General features: G+C 43.4%; 1 protein-coding gene across 1 annotated transcript in view; it reads left to right on the forward strand.

The window, feature by feature from the left end:
- The window catches only part of TEX11 (testis expressed 11), a 186875-nt gene that overhangs the window by 119794 nt on the left and 46080 nt on the right, over positions 1 to 21001 (forward strand). Inside the window, exons 8-11 of the mRNA XM_044682860.1 lie at positions 1432 to 1583; positions 3266 to 3351; positions 6891 to 7028; positions 15180 to 15282. Coding sequence (XP_044538795.1) covers positions 1432 to 1583; positions 3266 to 3351; positions 6891 to 7028; positions 15180 to 15282 — 479 coding nt within the window. The remainder of the gene's footprint in view (positions 1 to 1431; positions 1584 to 3265; positions 3352 to 6890; positions 7029 to 15179; positions 15283 to 21001) is intronic.

Here is a 21001-nt window from a genome sequence, read left to right on the forward strand (position 1 = left end):
TCAGGATCAAATACAAAACGTTTGGTATCACCCACTCCCTCCTGCCTTCTTAGTCTTTTGTACCCTTTAATCTTTGATCCAGTGACATTGGGCTCCTGGCATCACTCTTGGTCCTGGGGATTTGCTCAAACTATTCTCCATGCCTGGAACACTTTCCCTTCTCAGCTTTAATAATTAATCTCCCTGCCTTCCTTGTAGTCCCAGCTCAGATTCTCTTTTCATTCCAGTGCCTTCTCTCTGTTTGATATTTCCTTTTTGGCCTATCTAAAGCCCACATTGTATAGATTTGTTGGCATGTCGTCCCCCCACCCCCTTTAGATTGTAAGCTCCTTGAGGACAGGGACTGTCTTTTGCCTCTTTTTGTATCCCCAGCACTTAGCACAGTGCCTGGCACATAGTAGGTGCTTCATAAATGTTGATTGATTAATTGGTTTTTCTGAAATATTTGGTTTGTATTGCCATTTTTTATATGCAAAGAAGTCAGAAGAGTAAGCTAAAATGAATACTTAGTTCCTTCTTTAGAGATGTATAATCTTCTAGTTCAGGGACGCTTGACCTTTTTTTGGTATCCTGAACCCTTTGGGCAGTCTGGCGAAGAAGCCTTTGAGGAGTTTAGTTCCTCAGAAGAATGTTTTTAAATGCATGAAAGCAAAACACAAAAGATTTCAAAGGAAATGAATTCTTTTCCAATACATTTGTCCAAGTATTTTCCCCCAAAATTCCTGTGAAAAACCCTTGTCAGATAGCAGTCCTTAGGAGGTCCCTGGGCAGGGTGGCCCTGAGTGCCGACCACTTTTAGAAAGGTCAGCGTGTTTGATTCAAACCGAGGAAGAGGCTGTTCCAAATTTTATTGAGTTAAAAGCTAGTCCGTGACAAGCAGTTTAGTCAGCACTCATGAAATGTTTTATTGATAGTTATTGGGATTAATGTATAACATATACTTATTAGTTTATTCCTTTTCTTCACTTCATGCTGCATCAAATGCCAAAGAAGAGTTTTCTCATATTTAGTACCAACTGAGTGTGAAGAGCTTGCCAAATGTTCTTTAGGAACACAGAAAGATGTGGGCCTAGGCCGCTCTTCTCAGAGTCGAAATTTGCCAGATGGGTAAGGTATGTGTTTTGAGAGGAGATGGGCTCAAGGGAAGCAGGCAACCTTGAAACTAATTCCCTAGCCCCTGTTTGTCTAAATATGAGGCATCAAGATTGTAGGTAGAGATAGAATAAAGGCAGACGCTATTCAAACAACGTCTGGATCTTTATTCTTAATATACATTTTTACCCTTTTCTTCAGCTCTCTCTGAGAAAGATATCATATTCTATATCTCAAGCTCTCTGATCTGGAAGGGAATCAGTGTAATGGGTACAGCGAAATGGGTAATGAAAGCCAGGCCTGGGGGCCAGCCTACTTACACATGTGTCTCCTTGCCAGAGATTCTGTTGGCTTTGATTTTCTGAAGACTGTCTGTGACCGCTTTGAGTCGTCAGCAGATGTTGGAAAAGGCTTTCTGCTCCACATTGAGCTCCTCTTACAAAGGAAGGAGGATCAGCTGGCCGAGAAGAAGGTCGAAGACGTCCTTGCAGGTCGGTAATTGGTTTCTCAAAAGTGGGCATCTGCATAGACTACTATTTTCCACTGGAGGCAGTGGAAAATAGCAAAAGATGCCAGTAGATAAGGCAGGCCTTCATTTTCCTTTTTCTCCCCTCCTGCTTTGTCCTTTTTCTGATGGCTGCAGCTCAGCTATCCAGAACTTAGCCATCCGGGGAGTGTCAGGCAGCCAAGAGGCAGGAAGAAGGCAAAAAAGGCCTCTGAGCAGTCACCATTGCTGTCACCCAGTCCGCTCATTAAATAAAGCCTCTGTGTTTTCCTTATTGGAGAGCCTTTCAGGCTCATACTCAGAGCTTCCTTTGCATTTCTGTACTTTGCAGTGATTACTAATCAACTTGGTTAGGCAGTTTCCAAAGTCACTGGCTGTTTAGAGACAGCCAATTAGAAGGGGGATAGGGATGACTACTGACTGGCACAGTAATGTCAAGCAGGGGGGCAGCTTGGCTGCAAAGGACGAGACAGAAAACTAGCAAAAGGACAAAAAAAACCCCCAAACTGGACCATTTAGGGATGAGGCAAATGGTACCTCTTCATGAGGATGACCCTGGATCATTCCCTAATGGCTAAATTTCATTTTGCACACTGCTTAAGAAGGCAGGGAAGCAGAAAGGTTTCTGCCCAGTTAGTTGTCTAAAATTTTTTTTTAAGTTTTGGTTCTTAGAGGCTGGCTATGCAAATGAATCACACAATTTTATGGGCTTTCGAATACTGTCTTGCATCCCTGTGGTGCTCTGCCATTTTCGAAACGCTTTCCCATTTACTATCTCATCAGGTCTCCTGACTGTAAAGCCTGTGTTCTGTCCACAAGCTTGTGCCATATGGAGAGGAGAGCATGCTCGTTTCTTAACCTGAGCGGCTAAATGACTTTTAGTACAGGGTAGAGCCTGTGCTCGAACCCAGGTTTTATGACTTCTGTCTCTGTGCCCTTCCCGGTCCCATCCCATCACTCCTTTTGTCTTTATCTCTTGGTGTGGGGACATTCATAGGTAGCTCCTGACTCCTGGCTGAGTTGTTCTGACTAGCCGCACCCACCAGGGCCAGAGGTATGCTCTGAGTCGGGCCTAGGATGCAGGCTCTCTCAGGACGTGGGCTCACTTTTTCCAAGAGGGCGGAAGGAGAGGACAGAGCATGTGTCTGTATCAAATTCTGCCGTGAGCTAGCCTGCTCTTATGGTGTCAATGGCTCCTTAACAGGCTAATAGCTTTGAACCTTGTAAACTTCTAGACCAAACCTATGTGTCTGAGTCATGGGGTTTAAACTGATAAAGCTCACGTGGAAACCTGGTCTTAAAGTCCTTTACAAGTGCTCGGAGGCATCGTTGGCCTGATCTCCTTAGTACATTACACTAGAAATGTTCTTTCTTATTAATGATTTCTGGCATTGCTGTTGGCTTATTCACAACACTATTACCTTGCCAGGAAATGATCAGATTTGGAGCCTAGAAAATGGGTTAAAAGAGACTTATGGAAGGCAAACTGTCACCAGTCGCTGGAGGTGTTAGCGCACAGATTCTGATTATAGTCCACGATTTTGATAGAGTCCGTCTGCATGTGGTTGTTTTCAATCTCGGCTTGAAGATTATAGTCTATGGGGTTGACACAATTGATTGTCATGAAAGCTGTAGATTTCTGTTTAAAAAAACTTTGTTTTTTTCCAGCTCATCATGCAGGAAAAGAGCTGCCCCCACAAATCCTAAGCTGGCTGCACAACCTCCTTTGGGTCCGAGCTGCCCAAAATTTTGAGGTTTGGAAATCTTGATTCTTTATTATATTACTCTTCCCTCAACAACTTTCACTGTGCTAGATGGCCTCCCTGTCCCCAGAACCTCTTCCCTCTCCATTTCTTCACAAGCTGCCAAAGTATCCTAATCTTCTTAATCATCAAATTGGTTCCCTTTTCAAAAGCCCTTAGTGACCCTCCCCTCTCCTTGTATGCCCAATAAAGTACAGACTCTAGGTTGGCAACTCCCATTTCCAGCCTCATTTCCCACTCTTCTCTTTCGTGGATTGTAAATTCCAGCCCACCTGGACCACCTGACCATTCATTCATTCCGTCTCTCCTTACCCCCGACAGATCTCAAATTCAGATGAAATCTCAGAGTTCGATTCTAAACAAGAATGCCTTCCGATAGCACCCCTGAGAAGTCAGCCTCCCAGTCTCTGCTTTCCCCTGAGGCAGCCCATGCCACTTGGTGACGCTCTGAATTGTTAGGAAGTTTCCCATTATGCCAAAGCAAAGACCACCTCCGTTTCTTCTGCTGATTGCTCTGAATTCTGTCCTCTGCAGCCAAGCTGAATGAGCCTCGTCTCTCCTGTGTGTATTAGCCCTTCAGATCCTTGAGGACGGCTGCTGTATTGTTCCCCATGAGCCCTCCACCCTCCAAGCCCCCCCTCCATGATCCTTTTCTAGGGTCTGAATATCTTCCCCAGTACTGTCAGGCCAGCCAAGGTTCCTATGGCACGGTTTCCTGGAATCCATTCCCGTCTGATTTCTACATTAGCAACTGCTCCCTTCTCTATACTGCCTTCTTCCAGCTGTGAGGCTTCTTTCTATCTGCTAATTCTCCTAGAGCAGTAATTCTCTCAACGTGAGGCCACAGGACGACATAGCAGCCACAAAATCTAATGCCATCTTGGGCAGTATGACCACAACGATAGGGTCCGTGACAAGGGACATGGGAGTCCTTCGGCGCTCTCCCCTGGTCAGACCACATTTGGAATACTGTGTCCAGGTCTGGGCACCACATCTTAGGAGAGGTTGACCAGCTGGATTCCATTCAGAGAAAGCAGATTAAGAAGGTGAAGTGACTCTTTTTTAACCCCTCACCTTCCCTTGTCTTAGAATCCATACTGTGTATTGGCTCCAAGGCAGAAGAGTGGTAAGGGTGGGCAATGGGGGTGAAGGGACTTGCGCAGGGTCTCCCAGCTAGGAAGTGTCTGAGGCCGGATTGGAACCCAGGACCTCCCATCTCTCTAGGCCTGGCTCTCAATCCAATGAGCCACTCAGCTGGCCCCTGAAGTGACTCTGGAAAGAACTAGGGACACAGCCAGGAATAAATAGAGATCTGAGGAGGTATAATAGCCAATACTAAAGTTTTGAAAGGCTCTCTCATGGAAGAGGGATTGAACTTGTTCTACTCGGTCCCTGAGGGAAGAACTAGGAGTGATGGGGAGAATTCCCAAAGCAGTAGATTTGTAAGTTTCCGTGCAAAGAAAGCTTCCTAACAGTGAGAGTTGTCCCAAAGTGGAATGGGCTGTCTTAGGAGATAGTAGGTTCTTCCTCCCTGATGGATGCCTCCCAACAGAGGTGAAAAGCCTCCTCCTTGAGGAGCTTGGAGAGATGACTTCTGTTTCTGAGCCAGGTTTGGACCAAGTGATGTCCAGTGTAGCTCGTGCCTTTGCTTTAATTTGATTCTGTGACTTGTGCCTCTAGGTCACATGGTTTGAGTGCTCTCTTCTAAGTCCAGACCAGCACAAGGGTTCTCTTTGTTGTCCCTTAGCAGACGCACTACACCAGGCTATATTTGGGGTGATTTGAACAGTCTTGATTCAGGCCTCTCCTAATTTATGACCAGCGGCAATTGTGGTGGTGCTTCCCTGGCTGTTCCTCGGTGCAATTTTGGACATATGGGACTAGCTCTGAACCAGTTAGTTACACTAGGCAGAAGGGAATGGGGCAGCCCTTACCACAGAGCTGGTCTAGCTCCAGCCCTCCTAAAGGGCTTTGCTTCCTTTTCTCTGCTTTACTGGTTTTACAAATACATTCGTATCACTGCGTTTCAGAGTTTATATCACCTCCATTTGCCAGTGTATCCTTTCTCCCTCCTCTTCCCAGAGAATCATCCCTTCCAATAAAGAATGAAAGAGAGTGGAGAACAGTCGAGCAAAACACATCTCTGAACCATTTTCTTCAGGGCTCTGCACCCATAATCCTTTGCCTCATATTGTCTTCTTTCTTGCCTTTGGGGTCGAGCTTGAACATTATAATTGCCATAGCATTTAGCCCTCATGGCTTCCCGGAACTTCTCTCCCTTTCTCCTGTTACTGTCATTGTTTATAGAAGGCTTCCTGTCCTTGAGTCTGTAAGCTTTTTTTTAGTATTTCAAAACCTGGACTTCAATATGGTTGATTTTCTTTGTGATTTTTTTTTTGTCTTTTATGCCTTGTAAGTCATTCTTCTGAGAAAAGGTTCATAGGCTATGGCTTCTTTTTTTAAACCCTTACCTGCAATCTTAGAATCAATACTAAGTATTTGTGCCAAGGCAGAAAAGTGGGAAGGGCTAGGCTATTGGGGTGAAGGGACTTGCCCAGGGTCATACAGCTTAGGAAGTGTCTGAGGCCAGATTTGAACCCAGGACCGCCCCCCCCCTTTAGGCCTCGCTCTCTATCTACTGAGCCACCTAGCTGCCCCTCATAGGCTTCTTCATGCCCAAGGGACCCATGACAAAAAAAAAAAAGCTTAAGAATCCCTAGGGCATGTGCTTTACTTACAAGTCTTCCCCTGCTTCTCTGATTCATCATGTTTATTGTTTCTTCTAGCACAGTGATACTCCATTATATTCATCAACCACAATTTATTTAGTCATCCCCTAATCCTTGGGCATCTGATTTGTTTCCAGTTTTTTACTACCACAAAATGCTGCTACGTATAAGTATTTTGATGTTGGAGGAGCTCATCTTTTTGTCCTTGACCTCAGGAGGAGGAGATATGCCCAAGAGTGGAATGTCTGGCTCAAAATGTATGAGGGTTTTGGTCATTCTCTTTGCTGTTAATTCCAAATTATTTTCCAGAATGGCTGAATCCGTTCACAGCTCCACTAAGAGCAGACTAATGTGTTTGTCTTTGTCCAGCCTGCTCAACATTGAGTTTGCTGAGCATGAGGTGAAACAAACCTTCCTGAGGTTTTCTTCCCCAGCCTCACTAATGATTGACAATACCAAGGTGATCTCAGGTGGGCCGACTGTGAGTACTGTTTCCCTTCCTTTCTCCTGATGCCATGAGGATGTCGCCTAGATAAGACACACCCTTTATCGTCATAGGGGGCTCAGCAGAAATCGTGACGGTTAGCCCTCAAAGCCTCTTAAAACTGGGCTCCCTTGAAGGAGCAGCCATTGTCGGTGACATATCTTGTGGCCTGGGAAAAAACCTCCAAAGGAATAGCTTTCTCAAGTTTACCTCAGTTATTTTTAGCATTGCAATTTTACTGGCTTCTTAAAGAAAACGTGAAGAAATGTTGCCTGTCTCTTACATATGTGTGCCCGTTGTCTCTTCTTAACCCTCAGGCGCAGAGTTACTCCGAGGCTTTGCAGTGGTATAACTATTCCCTGAATTTCTATCCATCTGGGCAGATGGATGCAAACTTTGCCAAACTGCAGAGGAATCGTGCTTCCTGCTACATTCATCTGAAGCAGCTGGAAAAGGTCCTTTGGTTTCTCTAGTCTGGGGAGGCGGCGAACATGGCTCTTCATAGGCAGAGTCGAGGTTGGCTGGCAAGGGCAGTCTTCTTTGTGTCTTCTTGGCAGTTGGGGACTCCAAGGCTACCTTGGATAGTTGGCAGAGTGTGGGCTAACCCAGGCCTCCAACTTTGTGCAAGGCTGAAGGGGTCATTTAGGATAAGAGAAATCTGTCCAGCAGTGCATTCCCATTTTCCTGCCCAGGCCTCTTTTTCCCACCCTGCTTTGCTAGAACTATTAACTAGAATGGTAGAGGGAAGAAGAGGACCATCTCATCTTTTTTTAAATGGGTAGTCTATTCTCCCACTGCCACAAGCCTTGTTTGGAGTCTGTCCCCGACTAAAGGCCAACCTCCCCTTCTATCAAGCATGCAGTGGAAGAAAATGCTCAAGTAAGAGCCCTCTTTGGAGCTGGCTGATTGCTTCAGATTTCCTAGCAGTCTTTTGCCATGATCAGTAAGCAACTTAGCAGCAGGAATACATTTTTTAAAATTTTTTTATTTTTTAGAAAATTTGTTTCCATGGTTCCATGATTCATGTTCTTGCTCTCCCCCCCACCCCCACCCCCCAGTAGCCGACGCACATTGCCACTGGTTTCTTCCTGTGTCATCGATCAAGACCTATTTCCACATTACTGATAGTTGCATTGGGGTGGTCGTTTCGAGTCTGCATCCCCAATCGTGTCCGCATCAACCCAAGTGTTCAAGCAGTTGTTTTTCTTCTGTGTTTCCTCTCCTGTAGTTGATTTAGCTCCTTGTATATTCGAGTAATTAGACCTCTGTCAGAGTTTTTTATTATAAAGATTCGTTACCAATAATGCCTTCCACTCCTTCAAGGGAGCCCAGTTTTAAGAGGCTTTGGAGTATACCAGCAGTGGTAAGGCTGGCTCAAAGGGCAGGCAGCCTTTTAGCGCTCTTTGGGCAGAGTTCCAAATTGCCCTCCAGAATGGTTGGATCCGTTCACAACTCCACCAGCAGCTCGTTAATGTCCCAATTCTGCCACGTCCTCTCCAACATTTATTACTTTCCTTTGCTGTCATGTTAGCCCACCTGCTGGGGGTGAGGCGGCACCTCGGAGTTGTTTTGATTGAGCCGCGGCTTTCTAATATTTTCTGTCAGAGTTTTTTTTGTTCTAGTGTTACATGCTACAGCCTGGAATCCTTGGCTTAACTCAGGCCACAGGCTATAAGTCGAAGATTTCCCCCAGGACTCCAATAAACCAGAGAATACAAGGGGAAGGGCGGCTTTTCCCCTCTTCTGGGTCAGACTCCACTTTAGGCTTTCTGGGAACAGGGTACCTGCTGGCTCTAAGGAGAGAGGGGGGGGGTGGGGAGGGGAGAGGAAGAGGGTTGTTGGGCCTGGGGGTCGTTTGACTGTCATCTTTGTGTTCTCAGTACACGGCACAGTACTTAGATATGGTAGGTGCTTAATAAATGCTCTTTTGATTACTTGGGCTCTAGAAATACAATGAAAGGGCTTGAGGTGGAGAGGATCTTAGAGGCCGCCCTGAGAGGGAAGTGACTCCCCTCTTCCACCCCTAACAGAAGCCAGAGTCTTGCTTCTTTCTAGTTTTAAGCCAGGCCTTTGTTACATGTGGTTCAACAGTCTCCAAGGGCTAGACTTTCTGGATAGATCCCCAGGAATCTAGGAACTTGACCCGACCCCCCCCCCCGAGTATCTAACTGGACATCAACACATATTTGGGTATCACATTATTCTGAGAAAGAGTCCTTAGACTTTACCACACTGCCAAGGGGCTCCTTGAGTCAAAAAAAGGCTAAGGAGCCCTTTTCTAGGCCCTAATGTGAGATAGTAGAATATTAGGAAAACATGTTTCTTGGCTTTCTCCTTGGGAAGCTCTTACAGAGATAATTCCCTTCAACTTTGGAGCTTCTCGTAGGATTGGAGGCTGAGGGATATTTGATGAAATCCCCCAATCTGAGGTATGGCCAGGCCCGTGAGTTCATTAGTACATTCCCTGTTGGAATTACTAGGGGGGAATATACCAAGTCCTAGTTGCAAGAACATTGGGTTTGGAATCTGAGAACCTGAGTTTGTAGCCTGCCTTTTCTTCTCACTCTCAGTGTCATCTTGGACAAGTCCTTTCTTCTTTCCGAGCCAAGAGAGGATGTCTTTAGGGTGACTTTGAGGGCACCTTGACCTTAGAGGTTGTGCTGGAAATCATAGCAGCAGATCATAGATTGGGAGCTGGGATGGACCTTAGGAGTAATCAAGTTCATTCCCCTTTATTTATAGATATAGAGATGAAATGACTTGACCACACAGCAAGTAAATGTCTGAGTTTAGATTTGAACCCCAGGCTTCCTGGTTCCAGTTTCAGCGCTCTGTCCACTTTAGTGGGCCAGAGCAGAACCTTAAAGGGATTCAAGAGGTGGCTAATGACATGGGGGATGGTGGCCCATGTGACTTGACAGCCCTACCTCATTCATTCTCTGTAGGTGTATGGGCCGCCAGTGGCTACAGATGAGTGGAACTCAGTCAGGATTTTGAAGCCGCTGTGCCTTATTTCAGCAGCAGCCACAACGTATCAGAGAGCATTTCTGTGATTTCTATATAACTCTCAGTAGACAAGCTTTAACATGTATCTCTGCTTGTTTTATGAGGTCCAAAAGATCTTCCCCCTTTCTACTAGGCCTGAACACGAATTGGCCATTTTGTCTAAAAGCAGCCAGCCTCTCGCTCTGGCCACTAGATGGTGATATAGCTTGTGTTTACATTGGGCACATCACACGTGGCCTTTCGCGATAGCCGGAGATGATTTTGTGCAGTCCTGGAGGGCAGCGGACAGCCATTTCCACACACTCAGGATGCCAAGAGACGAAGGTTCATTACTTATCAGATGACGTAGTTAGAAGGTACAAATCTTAGGAGTCAAATCGACAAGTTTCTTTTATCCGTAAGACAGGGATGTTTGTAATCCCTATCTTACAGGGTAGTTGTGAGGAACAAAGGAGACGATATATCCACAATATGCTTTATAAACCATTTGTTATTGTTGTTGTTTGCATTATTGTTATTGGATGCTACCAATCCTTGAATGTTATTGGAATGTCATTGGAAGGAACCCAAGAGATAGATACCTCCCCACTTCAAAGATGAAGAAATTGGAGATTAGGAAGCTTATGATGTGATTTGCTCAGGACTGTCAGAGCAAAGGAGGATCCATACCAAACTTCTTAGGTCAGTGTCGTTCACGTTCTGATTGACTTCCCTTATTGGACAAATATGGGAGATCTTGCAGACACAGACCATGTCTCTATACAAGGAGGAGCTTCCAGTCTTAGTCTAGAGAGAGGTTTAGGTACAAGAAATAATGAGAGAAGACCCGAAGACAATATTTGAGTGGAGTACAGACTCTTAAGTACTCCACAAATTATAGGCAGTCAAGAGAGTGCCAATGAAGGGGAGAATAGCAGAAGCGCATACCCATGCACGAGGTGGGAATGTATGAGAGATGGGAAATTAAAGCTGCTGCTGTCCAGAATGAACCAGGGAGGCAAAAGGCTTCATGACAAGGGGTAAGAGGCCTCCTCACTTCTCAGCCTTCTTAGCCTCTCGGTGACTTATGACACTGGAAGGCAGTTGGCTTTAGAATTCAGACTTAAAATAATTGATTAGATCATAGAAGGTTAATAGGAGAGGAAAAGAAAGGGAGGTCCTCTAGACCAGTGATGGTGAACCTTTTAGACATGGAATGCCCCCACCCACACCTGAACAAGTATCATACCACAGCCCCCACCCACCTCACACAGTGGAGGGAGGAAGTACTCCCATTGGGCTCTTGGGTAGAGGGGTGGGTGAAGGGATAAATGCCCTCAGTGAGTGTGGAGAGGGGGAGGGGAATGGCCCGAGCATCCTCCTTCCTTCCTGTGTACTCCCATTGGCTGCTGGGCAGAGGGGTGGGGGATAGGAAAAAATGTCGTCAGGTATAGTGGAGAGAGGGAGGGGAGAAGCTCTGCCTGAGTCCCTCTGCCTTTCTAGTACTGAATTCTGGGGGGTGGAGGTGGGGCAGCGTGTGTGCCCATAGAGAATGCTCTGTGTGCCATCTTTAGCACATATGCCATAGGTTCGCCATCACTGTTCTAGACTAGTTGAAGTAATCTAAGTAAAAGACTTAGAATGGTGGTAGTGTAAATGGAAAGGAAGCTACTAGCATAACCCCAACTGATAATAACAACTAGCATCTGTCTAGCTCCTACTTTTTGCCAGTCACTTCACACACATCTCATTTTATCTTCATAACAGCCCTAGCAGATAGGTGTTATTATCTCCATTTTACAGTTAAGGAAACTGAGGCAGAAATAGGTGAAGCAGTTTGCCTAAAGTCATAACAATTGGTAAGTGTTTGAGGCCATATTTGAACCTAGCTCTTCCTGACTCTATGTCCAGTGCTCTATCCCTTGTACCACCTAACTGCATAAAACAGATAAATAGATTTCATAGAATCTTATATGTGGAAGACACTCAAAAGATCATCTGGTCCAACCTTCTATCAAATACTGGAATCCTTTCTACAGTATCTCTGCTCAGACTCAATTTGATGATTTCTAGTGAATTGGAGACAGCTTTGACAAGCATCTGTTGAGTTACTAGATGTAGGCAATGGTGAGGGAAGAATCAGAGGCATTAGGATCCAATAGAAAACCCTAGTTAAGAAGTCAGGAGACCTAGTCAGAATCCTGTCTTTGCCACTCGTAGACTTGAGCCAAGGCCCTCAGTTTCTGTCGGTGCCAAGTTTCTCATCTACAAAGTAAGAACATTGGACTAGATCAGCTCAGGTGTCCTTCTCACCCCCTCCCACCTCAATCTAACATTTTGTGAGGATGACAGATCCAAGGTTCTGAATCTGGGTGGCATGAAATGTTAGATGTTGATAGAAATGGGGCAGTTGAAAGGGAGGGAAAGTGAGATAATTCAACCGACATTGATTACTTATTTACCATGGGCAGGATATGTAAACAAAGACAAAAAGGAAATAACCCAAACCCCTTAAGGTGAACTTGGATTTAGGAAGAGAATCGGAATATTAGAATGAAAGAATTTGGGAAGGCCATCCCTTTGATGACCTGTGGGAAAGCAGACTCAGAGAGATTAAGTGGCTGTCCTAGGGTTCAGGCCTCCTGGTTTTTTCTCATTTCTTTCTGAGCTCTGCTTCAGACTCTCCTGATTTTGCCATCATACCTCAGCTGCCCTTAAACACTCTGATAGTTTCTTCAGTCCCTCTGGCCTTCTTGCCCTTCTTATCCTGTGGCTCCCTTTTGCCTCTATTTTGAGGAAAGGCCCAGGCCAGCAATCCATTCTTCTCCTGATTCTGCTTCTGACTTTCTGAATTTTGGTTACCTCTGACAAAGATAGAAAACCGAGCACTTGAGTGAATGCCTCTCCCCTCTTTTGACTTTTTAGCCCCCTTTTAGGTGGCGTCATTTCATCCCTCCCCATTAGAATGTCAACTCCTGGGAGAGCAAGGACTGGTTTTCTTTTTTCTCTATTTGTGTTCTAGTAGTTAGCACAGTGCTTGACACTTAATAAAAGCTTAACAAATGCTTGTTGCTCCTAGAGAATCAACTAAAAAAAAGCTAGTGGAAATAATCAACAACGTTAGCAAAGTGGCAGGATACAAAATAAATGCACATAAATCATCAGCATTTCTATATATCTCCAACACATCCCAGCAGCAAGAGGTAGAAAGAGAAACACCATTGAAAATCACCCTAGACAATATAAACTACTTAGGAATCTCTCTGCCAAGACAAACACAGGAATTATACAAACACAACTACAAAACACTTTCCAGACAATTAAAACTAGATCTAAACAATTGGAAAAACATTGATTGCTCATGGGTAGGACGAGCTAACATAATACAAATGACCATCCTACCCAAATTAATTTACCTATTTAATGCCATACCTATCAAACTACCAAAAAACTTCTTTACTGAATTAGAAAAAACTACGACAAAGATCATTTGGAAGAACAAAAGATCAAGAATATCAAGGGAAATAATGAAAAAAAAAACCATGAAGGAAGGAGGCCCAGCAGTACCAGATCTTAAACTATTCTATAAAGCAACGATCATCAGAACAATATGGTACTGATTAAGAGCTAGAAGGGAGGATCAGTGGAATAGACTTGGGGAAAGTGATATCAGCAAGACAGTCTATGCTAAACCCAAAGAGCCCAGCTTTTGGGACAAAAACCCATTATTTGACAAAAACTGCTGGGAAAATTGGAAAACAGTATAAAAGAGATTAGGGTTAGATCAACATCTCACACCCTACACCAAGATAAATTCAGAATGGGTGAACGCCATGAATATAAAAAAGGAAACTATAAGTAAATTAGGCAAACACAGAATAGTATACTTGTCAGATCTCTGGGAAAGGAAAGATTTTTAAACCAAGCAACAGAAAAAATTACAAAATGCAAAATAAATAATTTTGATGACATTAAATTAAAAAGGTTTTGCACAAACAAAACCACTGCAACCAAAATTAGAAGGGAATCAACAAATTGGGAAAAAATCTTTATAACAAAAACCTCTGACAAAGGTCTAATTACTCAAATATATAAGGGACTAAATCAATTGCACAAGAAATCAAGCCATTCCCTAATTGATAAATGGGCAAGGGACAGGAATAGGCAATTTTCAGATAAAGAAATCAAAGCTATCAATAAACACATGAAAAAGTGTCCTAAATCTCTTATAATTAGAGTAATGGAAATCAAAGCAATTCTGAGGTACCACCTCATACCTTGCAGATTGGCTAACATGAGGATCACCCCAGGGCAACTATCAATAATATGGAAATAGATCTTGATCAACGACATATGTAAAACCCAGTGGAAATACGCATCGGCTACTGGGGGGGGGCAGTGTGGAGGGGAGAGAAAGAACATGAATCATGTAACCATGGAAAAATTTTCTATTGAAAAAAAAAACAAAAGAGGAAAAAAAATGCTTGTTGCCTTGACTTGGCTGGTTTCCAGTTCTATCCATTCTATCATGATATCTACTCAATTTGAAGTGATTGGAGATTATTCTAGAGGGAAACCATTCTGTTGGCACCTGGAAATTGTGCGGTGAAGGCTAGAGGTATAGGTTGTATGATGGGATGGTGAATGAGCTCCCTAGAAAGCATGAAAGACAAAAAGCAAAAACCAGAATCTTGGGAGATACCAGCTGTTAAGGAGAAAAAGGAGATGATCAGAGACACAGAAGGAGTTATTAGAGAGGTAGGAGGAACAGCATGAAGGTCCAGTATCTGAACTGAAATGAACAGAGAGGTTTTGAAGAGAAGGAGTCACTAGCAGGTTAGCACCTACCAGTCAAGCAAAAGGATGTCTAAGAAAAGACTCTTGAACTTAGCTGGTCATAAGAGATTCTCAAACAAGTGTCAAGGGAGAAAGAAGAATAAGAGTCTGATTAGAGTGTGTTCAAACTACAAATAGAATGAATGGGAGGGGAGAGGTGTTGGGGCAGGCCAATTTTGCCACATCTCCAACATTTATTTTTTTTGACTTAAAACATTTCTGCCATAGAGACTGATCAGGGCAAGACAACAAGTGCACTGGGTGACCCTCATACTTGGAGTTCACATTGATGTATTTCTTTGAAGTTTTAGCAATGATTTCCTGAGAACTCTGGGGAGCAGGGAGTACAAGACTTGGCATCCCAAAAGAGGTTCCCAAGGGAGAGAGAGCATGTCTATAGTCCTGTGACTCTTGCCCTTGTTGGGGGGGGGTGTTGTGCCTTCCCTTTCAGTTAACCAGGAGACATAGATGCCCCAAATTGAGGTGTGACTTTGGGATTGAGGAGTACATTAAGGTCTTTACTACCAAGAAAGCCTAATCATAGGACAAAACTAACAATTGAAAGAATTCCTTAATGGCTGCAGAAGAAAGCTGGCCAAGGCCTGAGAGGCCAATGTGATGGTACAGTTAGTAGTTGGGTACAGCCAGGAGGCTTTCCCCCTCTGAAGCGAGGAAGGGAAATGGAGGTAGCTAAGTGATGTTGCTGAGAGTCCCATCAGCCCTTGAGTGTCTCTGACGTCAGCCGTAACTTTGGTAATCAGCAGAACCCATGTTTCTCTTCTCAGGCCAATGCAGCTGTAAAAGAAGCTGAGAGATTTGATGCTGCCAACATTTTCACCCAGTTCATCATATTCAAGATTGCCATCTTGATGGGCAACACTGAGGAAGGTAGGAATGTCGCTCCTGAGCTCAATGTGCCTAACAACTCTAGTAATGGTTGTGCGCGCGCGTGTGTGTGTGTGTGTGTGTGTGTGTGTGTGTGTGTGTGTTTCGGGTCTAGTCATCACATCTAATTAATCATCACAGAAAATGAGGGGACAACAGAGAGGAGATGAAATGTTAAAACGCCGGGTTAAGTGTTCACACATGTCTACGCTACGTTATCCCCTTCCAAAATGTGCGAAGTTCTCCCTGGTGGAATCTGAGGGGGTAGCTTGGCCTTTGGTTAGCCAGAGGTTGCCTACAGTCCTAGTGGCCTTAGGAGCAGGGGAGTAACAGTCAGAGAAGTGCTCTGTGGAGGATGACTCCTGTTCCTCTACCAGAAGGCAGAAGAGGGGAGGAGATTCTCTCTTGTTCCACAACCCCCAACCCTAGGCTGCCACAGCATTTTCTGGTAGAGTTGCTTGGAGGAAGTAAATGGAAAGACTAAGCCAGACGTGGAAGCAGGGAGTGGTGCTTGGAGGAAGTGTCACTGGCCAGACCTTGAAGTGAGGAGAATGGAGACCTCGGTTTGAATCTTTTTCTTTGTATTTCTAGTGCTAAGCATGGCGCTCAGCCTGGCCATTAGGCTTGTGGATTGATTCCTTGAGTAGGTGACGTTGGCCAAGTCATCTAACTTTGTTAAGCTTGAGCTTTTTCATCAGTAAAATGTAGATAAGAGCAGTGCTGTTAGGTGAGGGTTAGGATATAGTGGATGGAAGACTAGATATAGAAAGACCCAAGTTTGAATCCTGCATCAAACACTAGCAATGTGACCCTGGGCAAGTCTTAGATTCCTCATCTGGAAAATGGGGATAATTATCCTCGTGCTGTGTGAATCAAATGAGATAGATAACATGGAAAGTTCTTTGTAAACACTAAAACTATGTAAATGCTAGCTGCTGCTGTTAATATGTGGAAAGGAGACGGGAAATGTTTTGTAACTTGGTAGCTCTTGTTCTTAATGCTGTGCTCTGAATAGAATTTCCTGGCATCTAGCAAGAAGCAGGAAGAGTTCATTCAATCTCTGCTTTCCAAGGTAAGCTGAGGCTAATCCTGCTTCAGGGTTAAAATTGCCGACATGAGGGAGGCATTCTTAAGCCAAATAGCAGTTCTTTTTAAAATTATTTTTGTTAAGTTCAGGGCTTTATTGGCTCCAGTATGTTGAGGAAGGCACCAGGGTTCTGATTCTCTGTAGAAAAAGCAGAAACGCTTGCCTTTTCCCCATTCTATCTCTCTTCTTTTGAACATTCAAGTCAAACAGCATTTTACTTTGTAAACACAATACCCTATTGCTCATCATACTTCTTTATCCCTCAGGAACCAGTGCCAGTTTTTCATGACGGAAGAGAAATTGTGCACTTTCTCAGCTTCCCTTTCCCCATCGGCTCTTTTTTTCATGATGAGATGTCATATTCCAATAAAGCGAATCTGCATTTGGCTCGGTTTCAGTGTTCTACGCTGCCAGATTTTTCCTTTTCTTTCTCTCCAAGATGTGCTGATGGCTTGTGCCGTCAGTGGAGAGATTGGGTCCTTCTGGTTTTCCTTTTTATTCTCAGATGAAACACCAAACAAAGGGAACATTTCCATATAGAGAGCAGAATACAAAAGGCCCGCCTGTGGAATTATAAATCTCCATTTCATACTGATTGCTTTAAAATATGTGCGTGTGTGTGTGTGTGTGTGTATATATATATATATATATATATATATATATACATATTTATATATTTGTATGTACGTGTAGACACACATGCAGTAAATCCCAATGTTACTTGTAAAACTGTCCTTCCCTATACTGCCTTCCTGAACTTCTTTCTTCTCCCTTCTGTGCATGAAAAAAAAGGTCAGTGGCTCTCTTTGTAGGGGCGTCACTATTCCCGATCCTCCCTCGGTCTCCCATCTACCTTTGGAAAGTGAGAGAAAGGGAAGAAGCCAGCCCTGGAACAGATGAGCATATTGAAGTAAAACGAAGCCACACAGTGGCCAAGTTACTTTGGGCATGTTGAGTCCATCACTTCTGTCAGGAGGAGTCGGCAGGCCTTTGGAGATGTGCTTGGTCATTGCATTGACTGGAGTTCTGAAGTCTTTCAAGGTTCTTTTTCTTTACAATGTTGTTATTGTCTTGGCTCTGCTTGTGCCACTCTACACCAGTTCATACTTCCCACAATTCTCTGAAACCCTTTTATTCATCATTTCTTATGGTCCCCAAATCTGTCATTCTATTTGTATTACTACAGAGTGGCCATCCATAGCCCAACTGACAAGCTTCCCCTTCTAGTTCTTTCCTTTTTTCCCTTTTAATTCCTGCTTCAGGTTTTAGGAAATCCCAGTATTATTTATCCTTTCTTTTAACCCACTCAGTATCTTTCCGTATTTCCCTTCTGAGTTTGGAATATTTCTACACCAGATGTGCCCGTGCACGTGTGTGTGTGTGTGTGTGTGTGTGTGTGTGTGTGTACTTTGCCCATTGTAGATAAATAAGAACAAGATTTTTCTGAATAGCTAGTTCTTCCCCCTTCCTACTCCTTCTTTCTACACAAGCTTATCCCTTCTTTTACTCTCTTCAAACTCAGAAAACAACCAGTCTAACCTGGGGGCCAGCATTTTTCTTATTTAAAGCCATCAAGAGCCTTTTTGAAGACTTCCCATCTAAAGGGACACTTGTGTCTTCTTCCCCTACCAGAACTGTAGCAAGCCCCACACCAACATGCAGTTCCTTCCAGTTGCTCAGATCTTCTTTCCAAGAGTTCTCGTGAATCTTGGGTTGTTTGCATTTCAGAGTTGCTACTCGGTTTTGATCTTTTCGTCAGAAATGTTTGAAAGCTAAAAAGGTAGCTTAAGTTATCAGGTCTTATGTGATCTTGCCTGGGGTTTCTTGGTATTTGAACTGCTTCTTTCTGGTATAGCCCTTTGTCTTGGAAGCTCTGGATTTTGGCTATGACATTCCTAGGACTTTTCCTTTTGGGGTTCCTTTCAGAAGATGATAGGTAGATTCTATCTTCAACTTGCCCTCTAGTGCCAATAAACCTATGATTTCTTGAAATATGCTATAGAAGGTGACACATTTACATACATGACTAACATGAGAATTTGTTTTGCTAGACTAGGGTACCTATTGAGATTTTGGGTGGGGCTTTGTTTTGTTTTTTATTTGCTGAGTGGGGAAGGAAGTAGGATCTGAGACAGATTAATAAAAATGCTTGTTTGAAAAGTTAATAGTTTTTTTAAAAACATTTATTAATATTCATTTTTTAGAAAAGTTAACACGGTTCCATGATTCATGCTCCTACTTTCCCCTTTCCCCCTCACCCACCCCTGGCCGATGCCCATTTCCACTGGTTTTAACATGTGTCGTTGATCAAGACCTATTTCCAAATTGTTGGTCATTGCATTGGTGTGGTAGTTTCAAGTCTACATCCCCAGTCATGTCTGCCTCAACCCGTGTGTTCAAGCAGCTGCTTTTCTTCCGTGTTTCCACTCCTGTAGTTCTTCCTCTGAATGTGGGTAGCATCCTGGGTCATTGCATTACTGCTGGTACAGAAGTCCATCACGTTCTATTTTCCCACAGTGTATTGGTCTCTCCTGGTCCTGCTCCTTTTGCTCTGCATCCGTTCCTGGAGGTCTTTCCGGTTCACATGGAACTCCTCCAGTTCATCATTCCTTTGAGCACAATAGTATTCCATCACCCGCAGATATCACACGATGTGTTCAGCCATTCCCCCAATTGAAGGACATCCCCTCCTTGAAAAGTTAATAGTTTTAAAAGAAAAAAAATATAGTGTCTAGGAGTTTTCTTTTATCGTGATTTCCAGGGAATCCAATGATGCTTAAATGATTTCTCCCTGACCTTTTTCCAGTTCAGTTGTCTTTTATATCAGATAGCTTGGATTTTTTTTCCTGTTTTTTCAATCTTGATTTTGTTCTAATATTAATTGCTGAACCATGGAATTATTGTTACTTGAAGCAACCAGATAATGTAGTGAATTTTTAGAGTAATTAGGCCTGGAGTTAGGAAGACCTAAATTCTAATAAGACTTCAGACACTTACTAGCTCTGCAGCTTTGGGCAAGCCGCTTAACACTTCTCTCTGCCACCGGAGCCTCAACTGAAAATAGGAGTGATAACAGCACACACTTCAAAAAGTTGTTGAGAGGATCAAATGTAAAGCACTTAATATAGGCCTGGAACCTAGTAGGCACTTTAGAACTACTTATTTCCTTCCCTTCACCTTATTTATTCTATTCTGGTTTTTTAGAAAGTTTCTCAATTGGATAAGGTTTACCACTTGCTGTTCAAAGCTTTTTAGTGTTCTGGCTATTTTCTGTAGAGCTGTTAGTTCATTGTTTATTTCATGCTTTATTTCTTTCGATATCTAAATATTCATATAGTCTTTGTGGGGAAAAATCCCCCCTTTTCCCCTTTTGAGTCAGATATTCTGGGGTTACTTGTTGGAGGATCTCTGTATCTATAATAATTTTTGATTCTAGTTACTTTTTGTTGTTTACTCATATCTTTCCAGCTTTAGTTCCTTAATTGGGGCTTTGTGTCAGGGTCAAGCTCTGCCTGCTGTTGCACTTTGGGGTGGGGCAAGTGGCTCTGCTTGGTCTCTGTATTCTTGTGCTCCCTGCTGGCATTAGCCCTTCTGGGTCTCTGAATTCCAGAGTGCTCGGTCTTCAGGGCCTTGGGCAGGGTGCTAGGGTCTCGTGAACCTCTGCTCCTGTGCTGTCATCTAGGTGTGAACAGGTGCCCTTCTCAGGGTTTCTAAGGTCCCCACTCTGGGTTTTTTCTGGCCCTCTGCCCCACCCCACCTCTTCCGAATCCCAAATATATAGGTTATGCTTGGCCAGTACTGGCTCATTTGCCTGCTCTACTGCACTGGCTTTGTCGGTGACCTGCCTTTTGTATTGTCCGAGTTCTGGTTTGGAAGAAGACCTGGTAGCTTCCTACTGGATTTCTTGATCATTATTCAGGTTGATACAGATATCAGGTCTTGCTGCTCTCTAGGTAGTAGGAGCTGAGTAATCCTCCCTTTGTTCAGGCAGTGATCTTGATCAGAAGATTCCGTCTCTTTATCAGCATCTCTTTCATTAGATTTGAATTATAGAATGGCTTTTTTTCTTTATAAGATCATAGATCATCAATTTATAGATAGAGATCTTAGAGATAATTAAATCCAAACCCTTCTGAGGAAACAGAATCACAGATAGGGTAAGTGACTTGCCCAGGCTCATGCAAACTAGCAAGTGACTAAGGGCAGGAGTTGGAATCCGGTTTTCCCAACTCCAAGTCCAGGACTCTTATCCATCATTATTCCATGCTTTCTCTATAGCAATTTCAAAAAATGCCATTACTCCAAATAAGAAAATGAGGAATACAATTTCAAACAAACCTAAAAATCCAAGTTATCTCAAATCTGATTTAAAAATGTAAACAATAATAACAGAACTTATATTTTAAAATGAGTAGCCATCAACAGAAGCATTTGATACAAGTGTTAGTGAGTTTACATAAAAACATAAGCTCCATGTTATTGACAATTGGTTTAAAAATGTGATTGACTCGAACAAAATAATAACATCCCGAGTTAACATGCAGAATAGTGGGCTGAAAAAAGGAGCAGAGTTGAAATTTGAACCCAGGTTTGGAGTTGGGTTTGGATTTCATCTCTGCTCCTTAGTTGACTGAT

Source organism: Gracilinanus agilis, chromosome X, assembly GCF_016433145.1.
Source record: "Gracilinanus agilis isolate LMUSP501 chromosome X, AgileGrace, whole genome shotgun sequence".
Lineage (NCBI taxonomy): Eukaryota > Metazoa > Chordata > Mammalia > Didelphimorphia > Didelphidae > Gracilinanus > Gracilinanus agilis.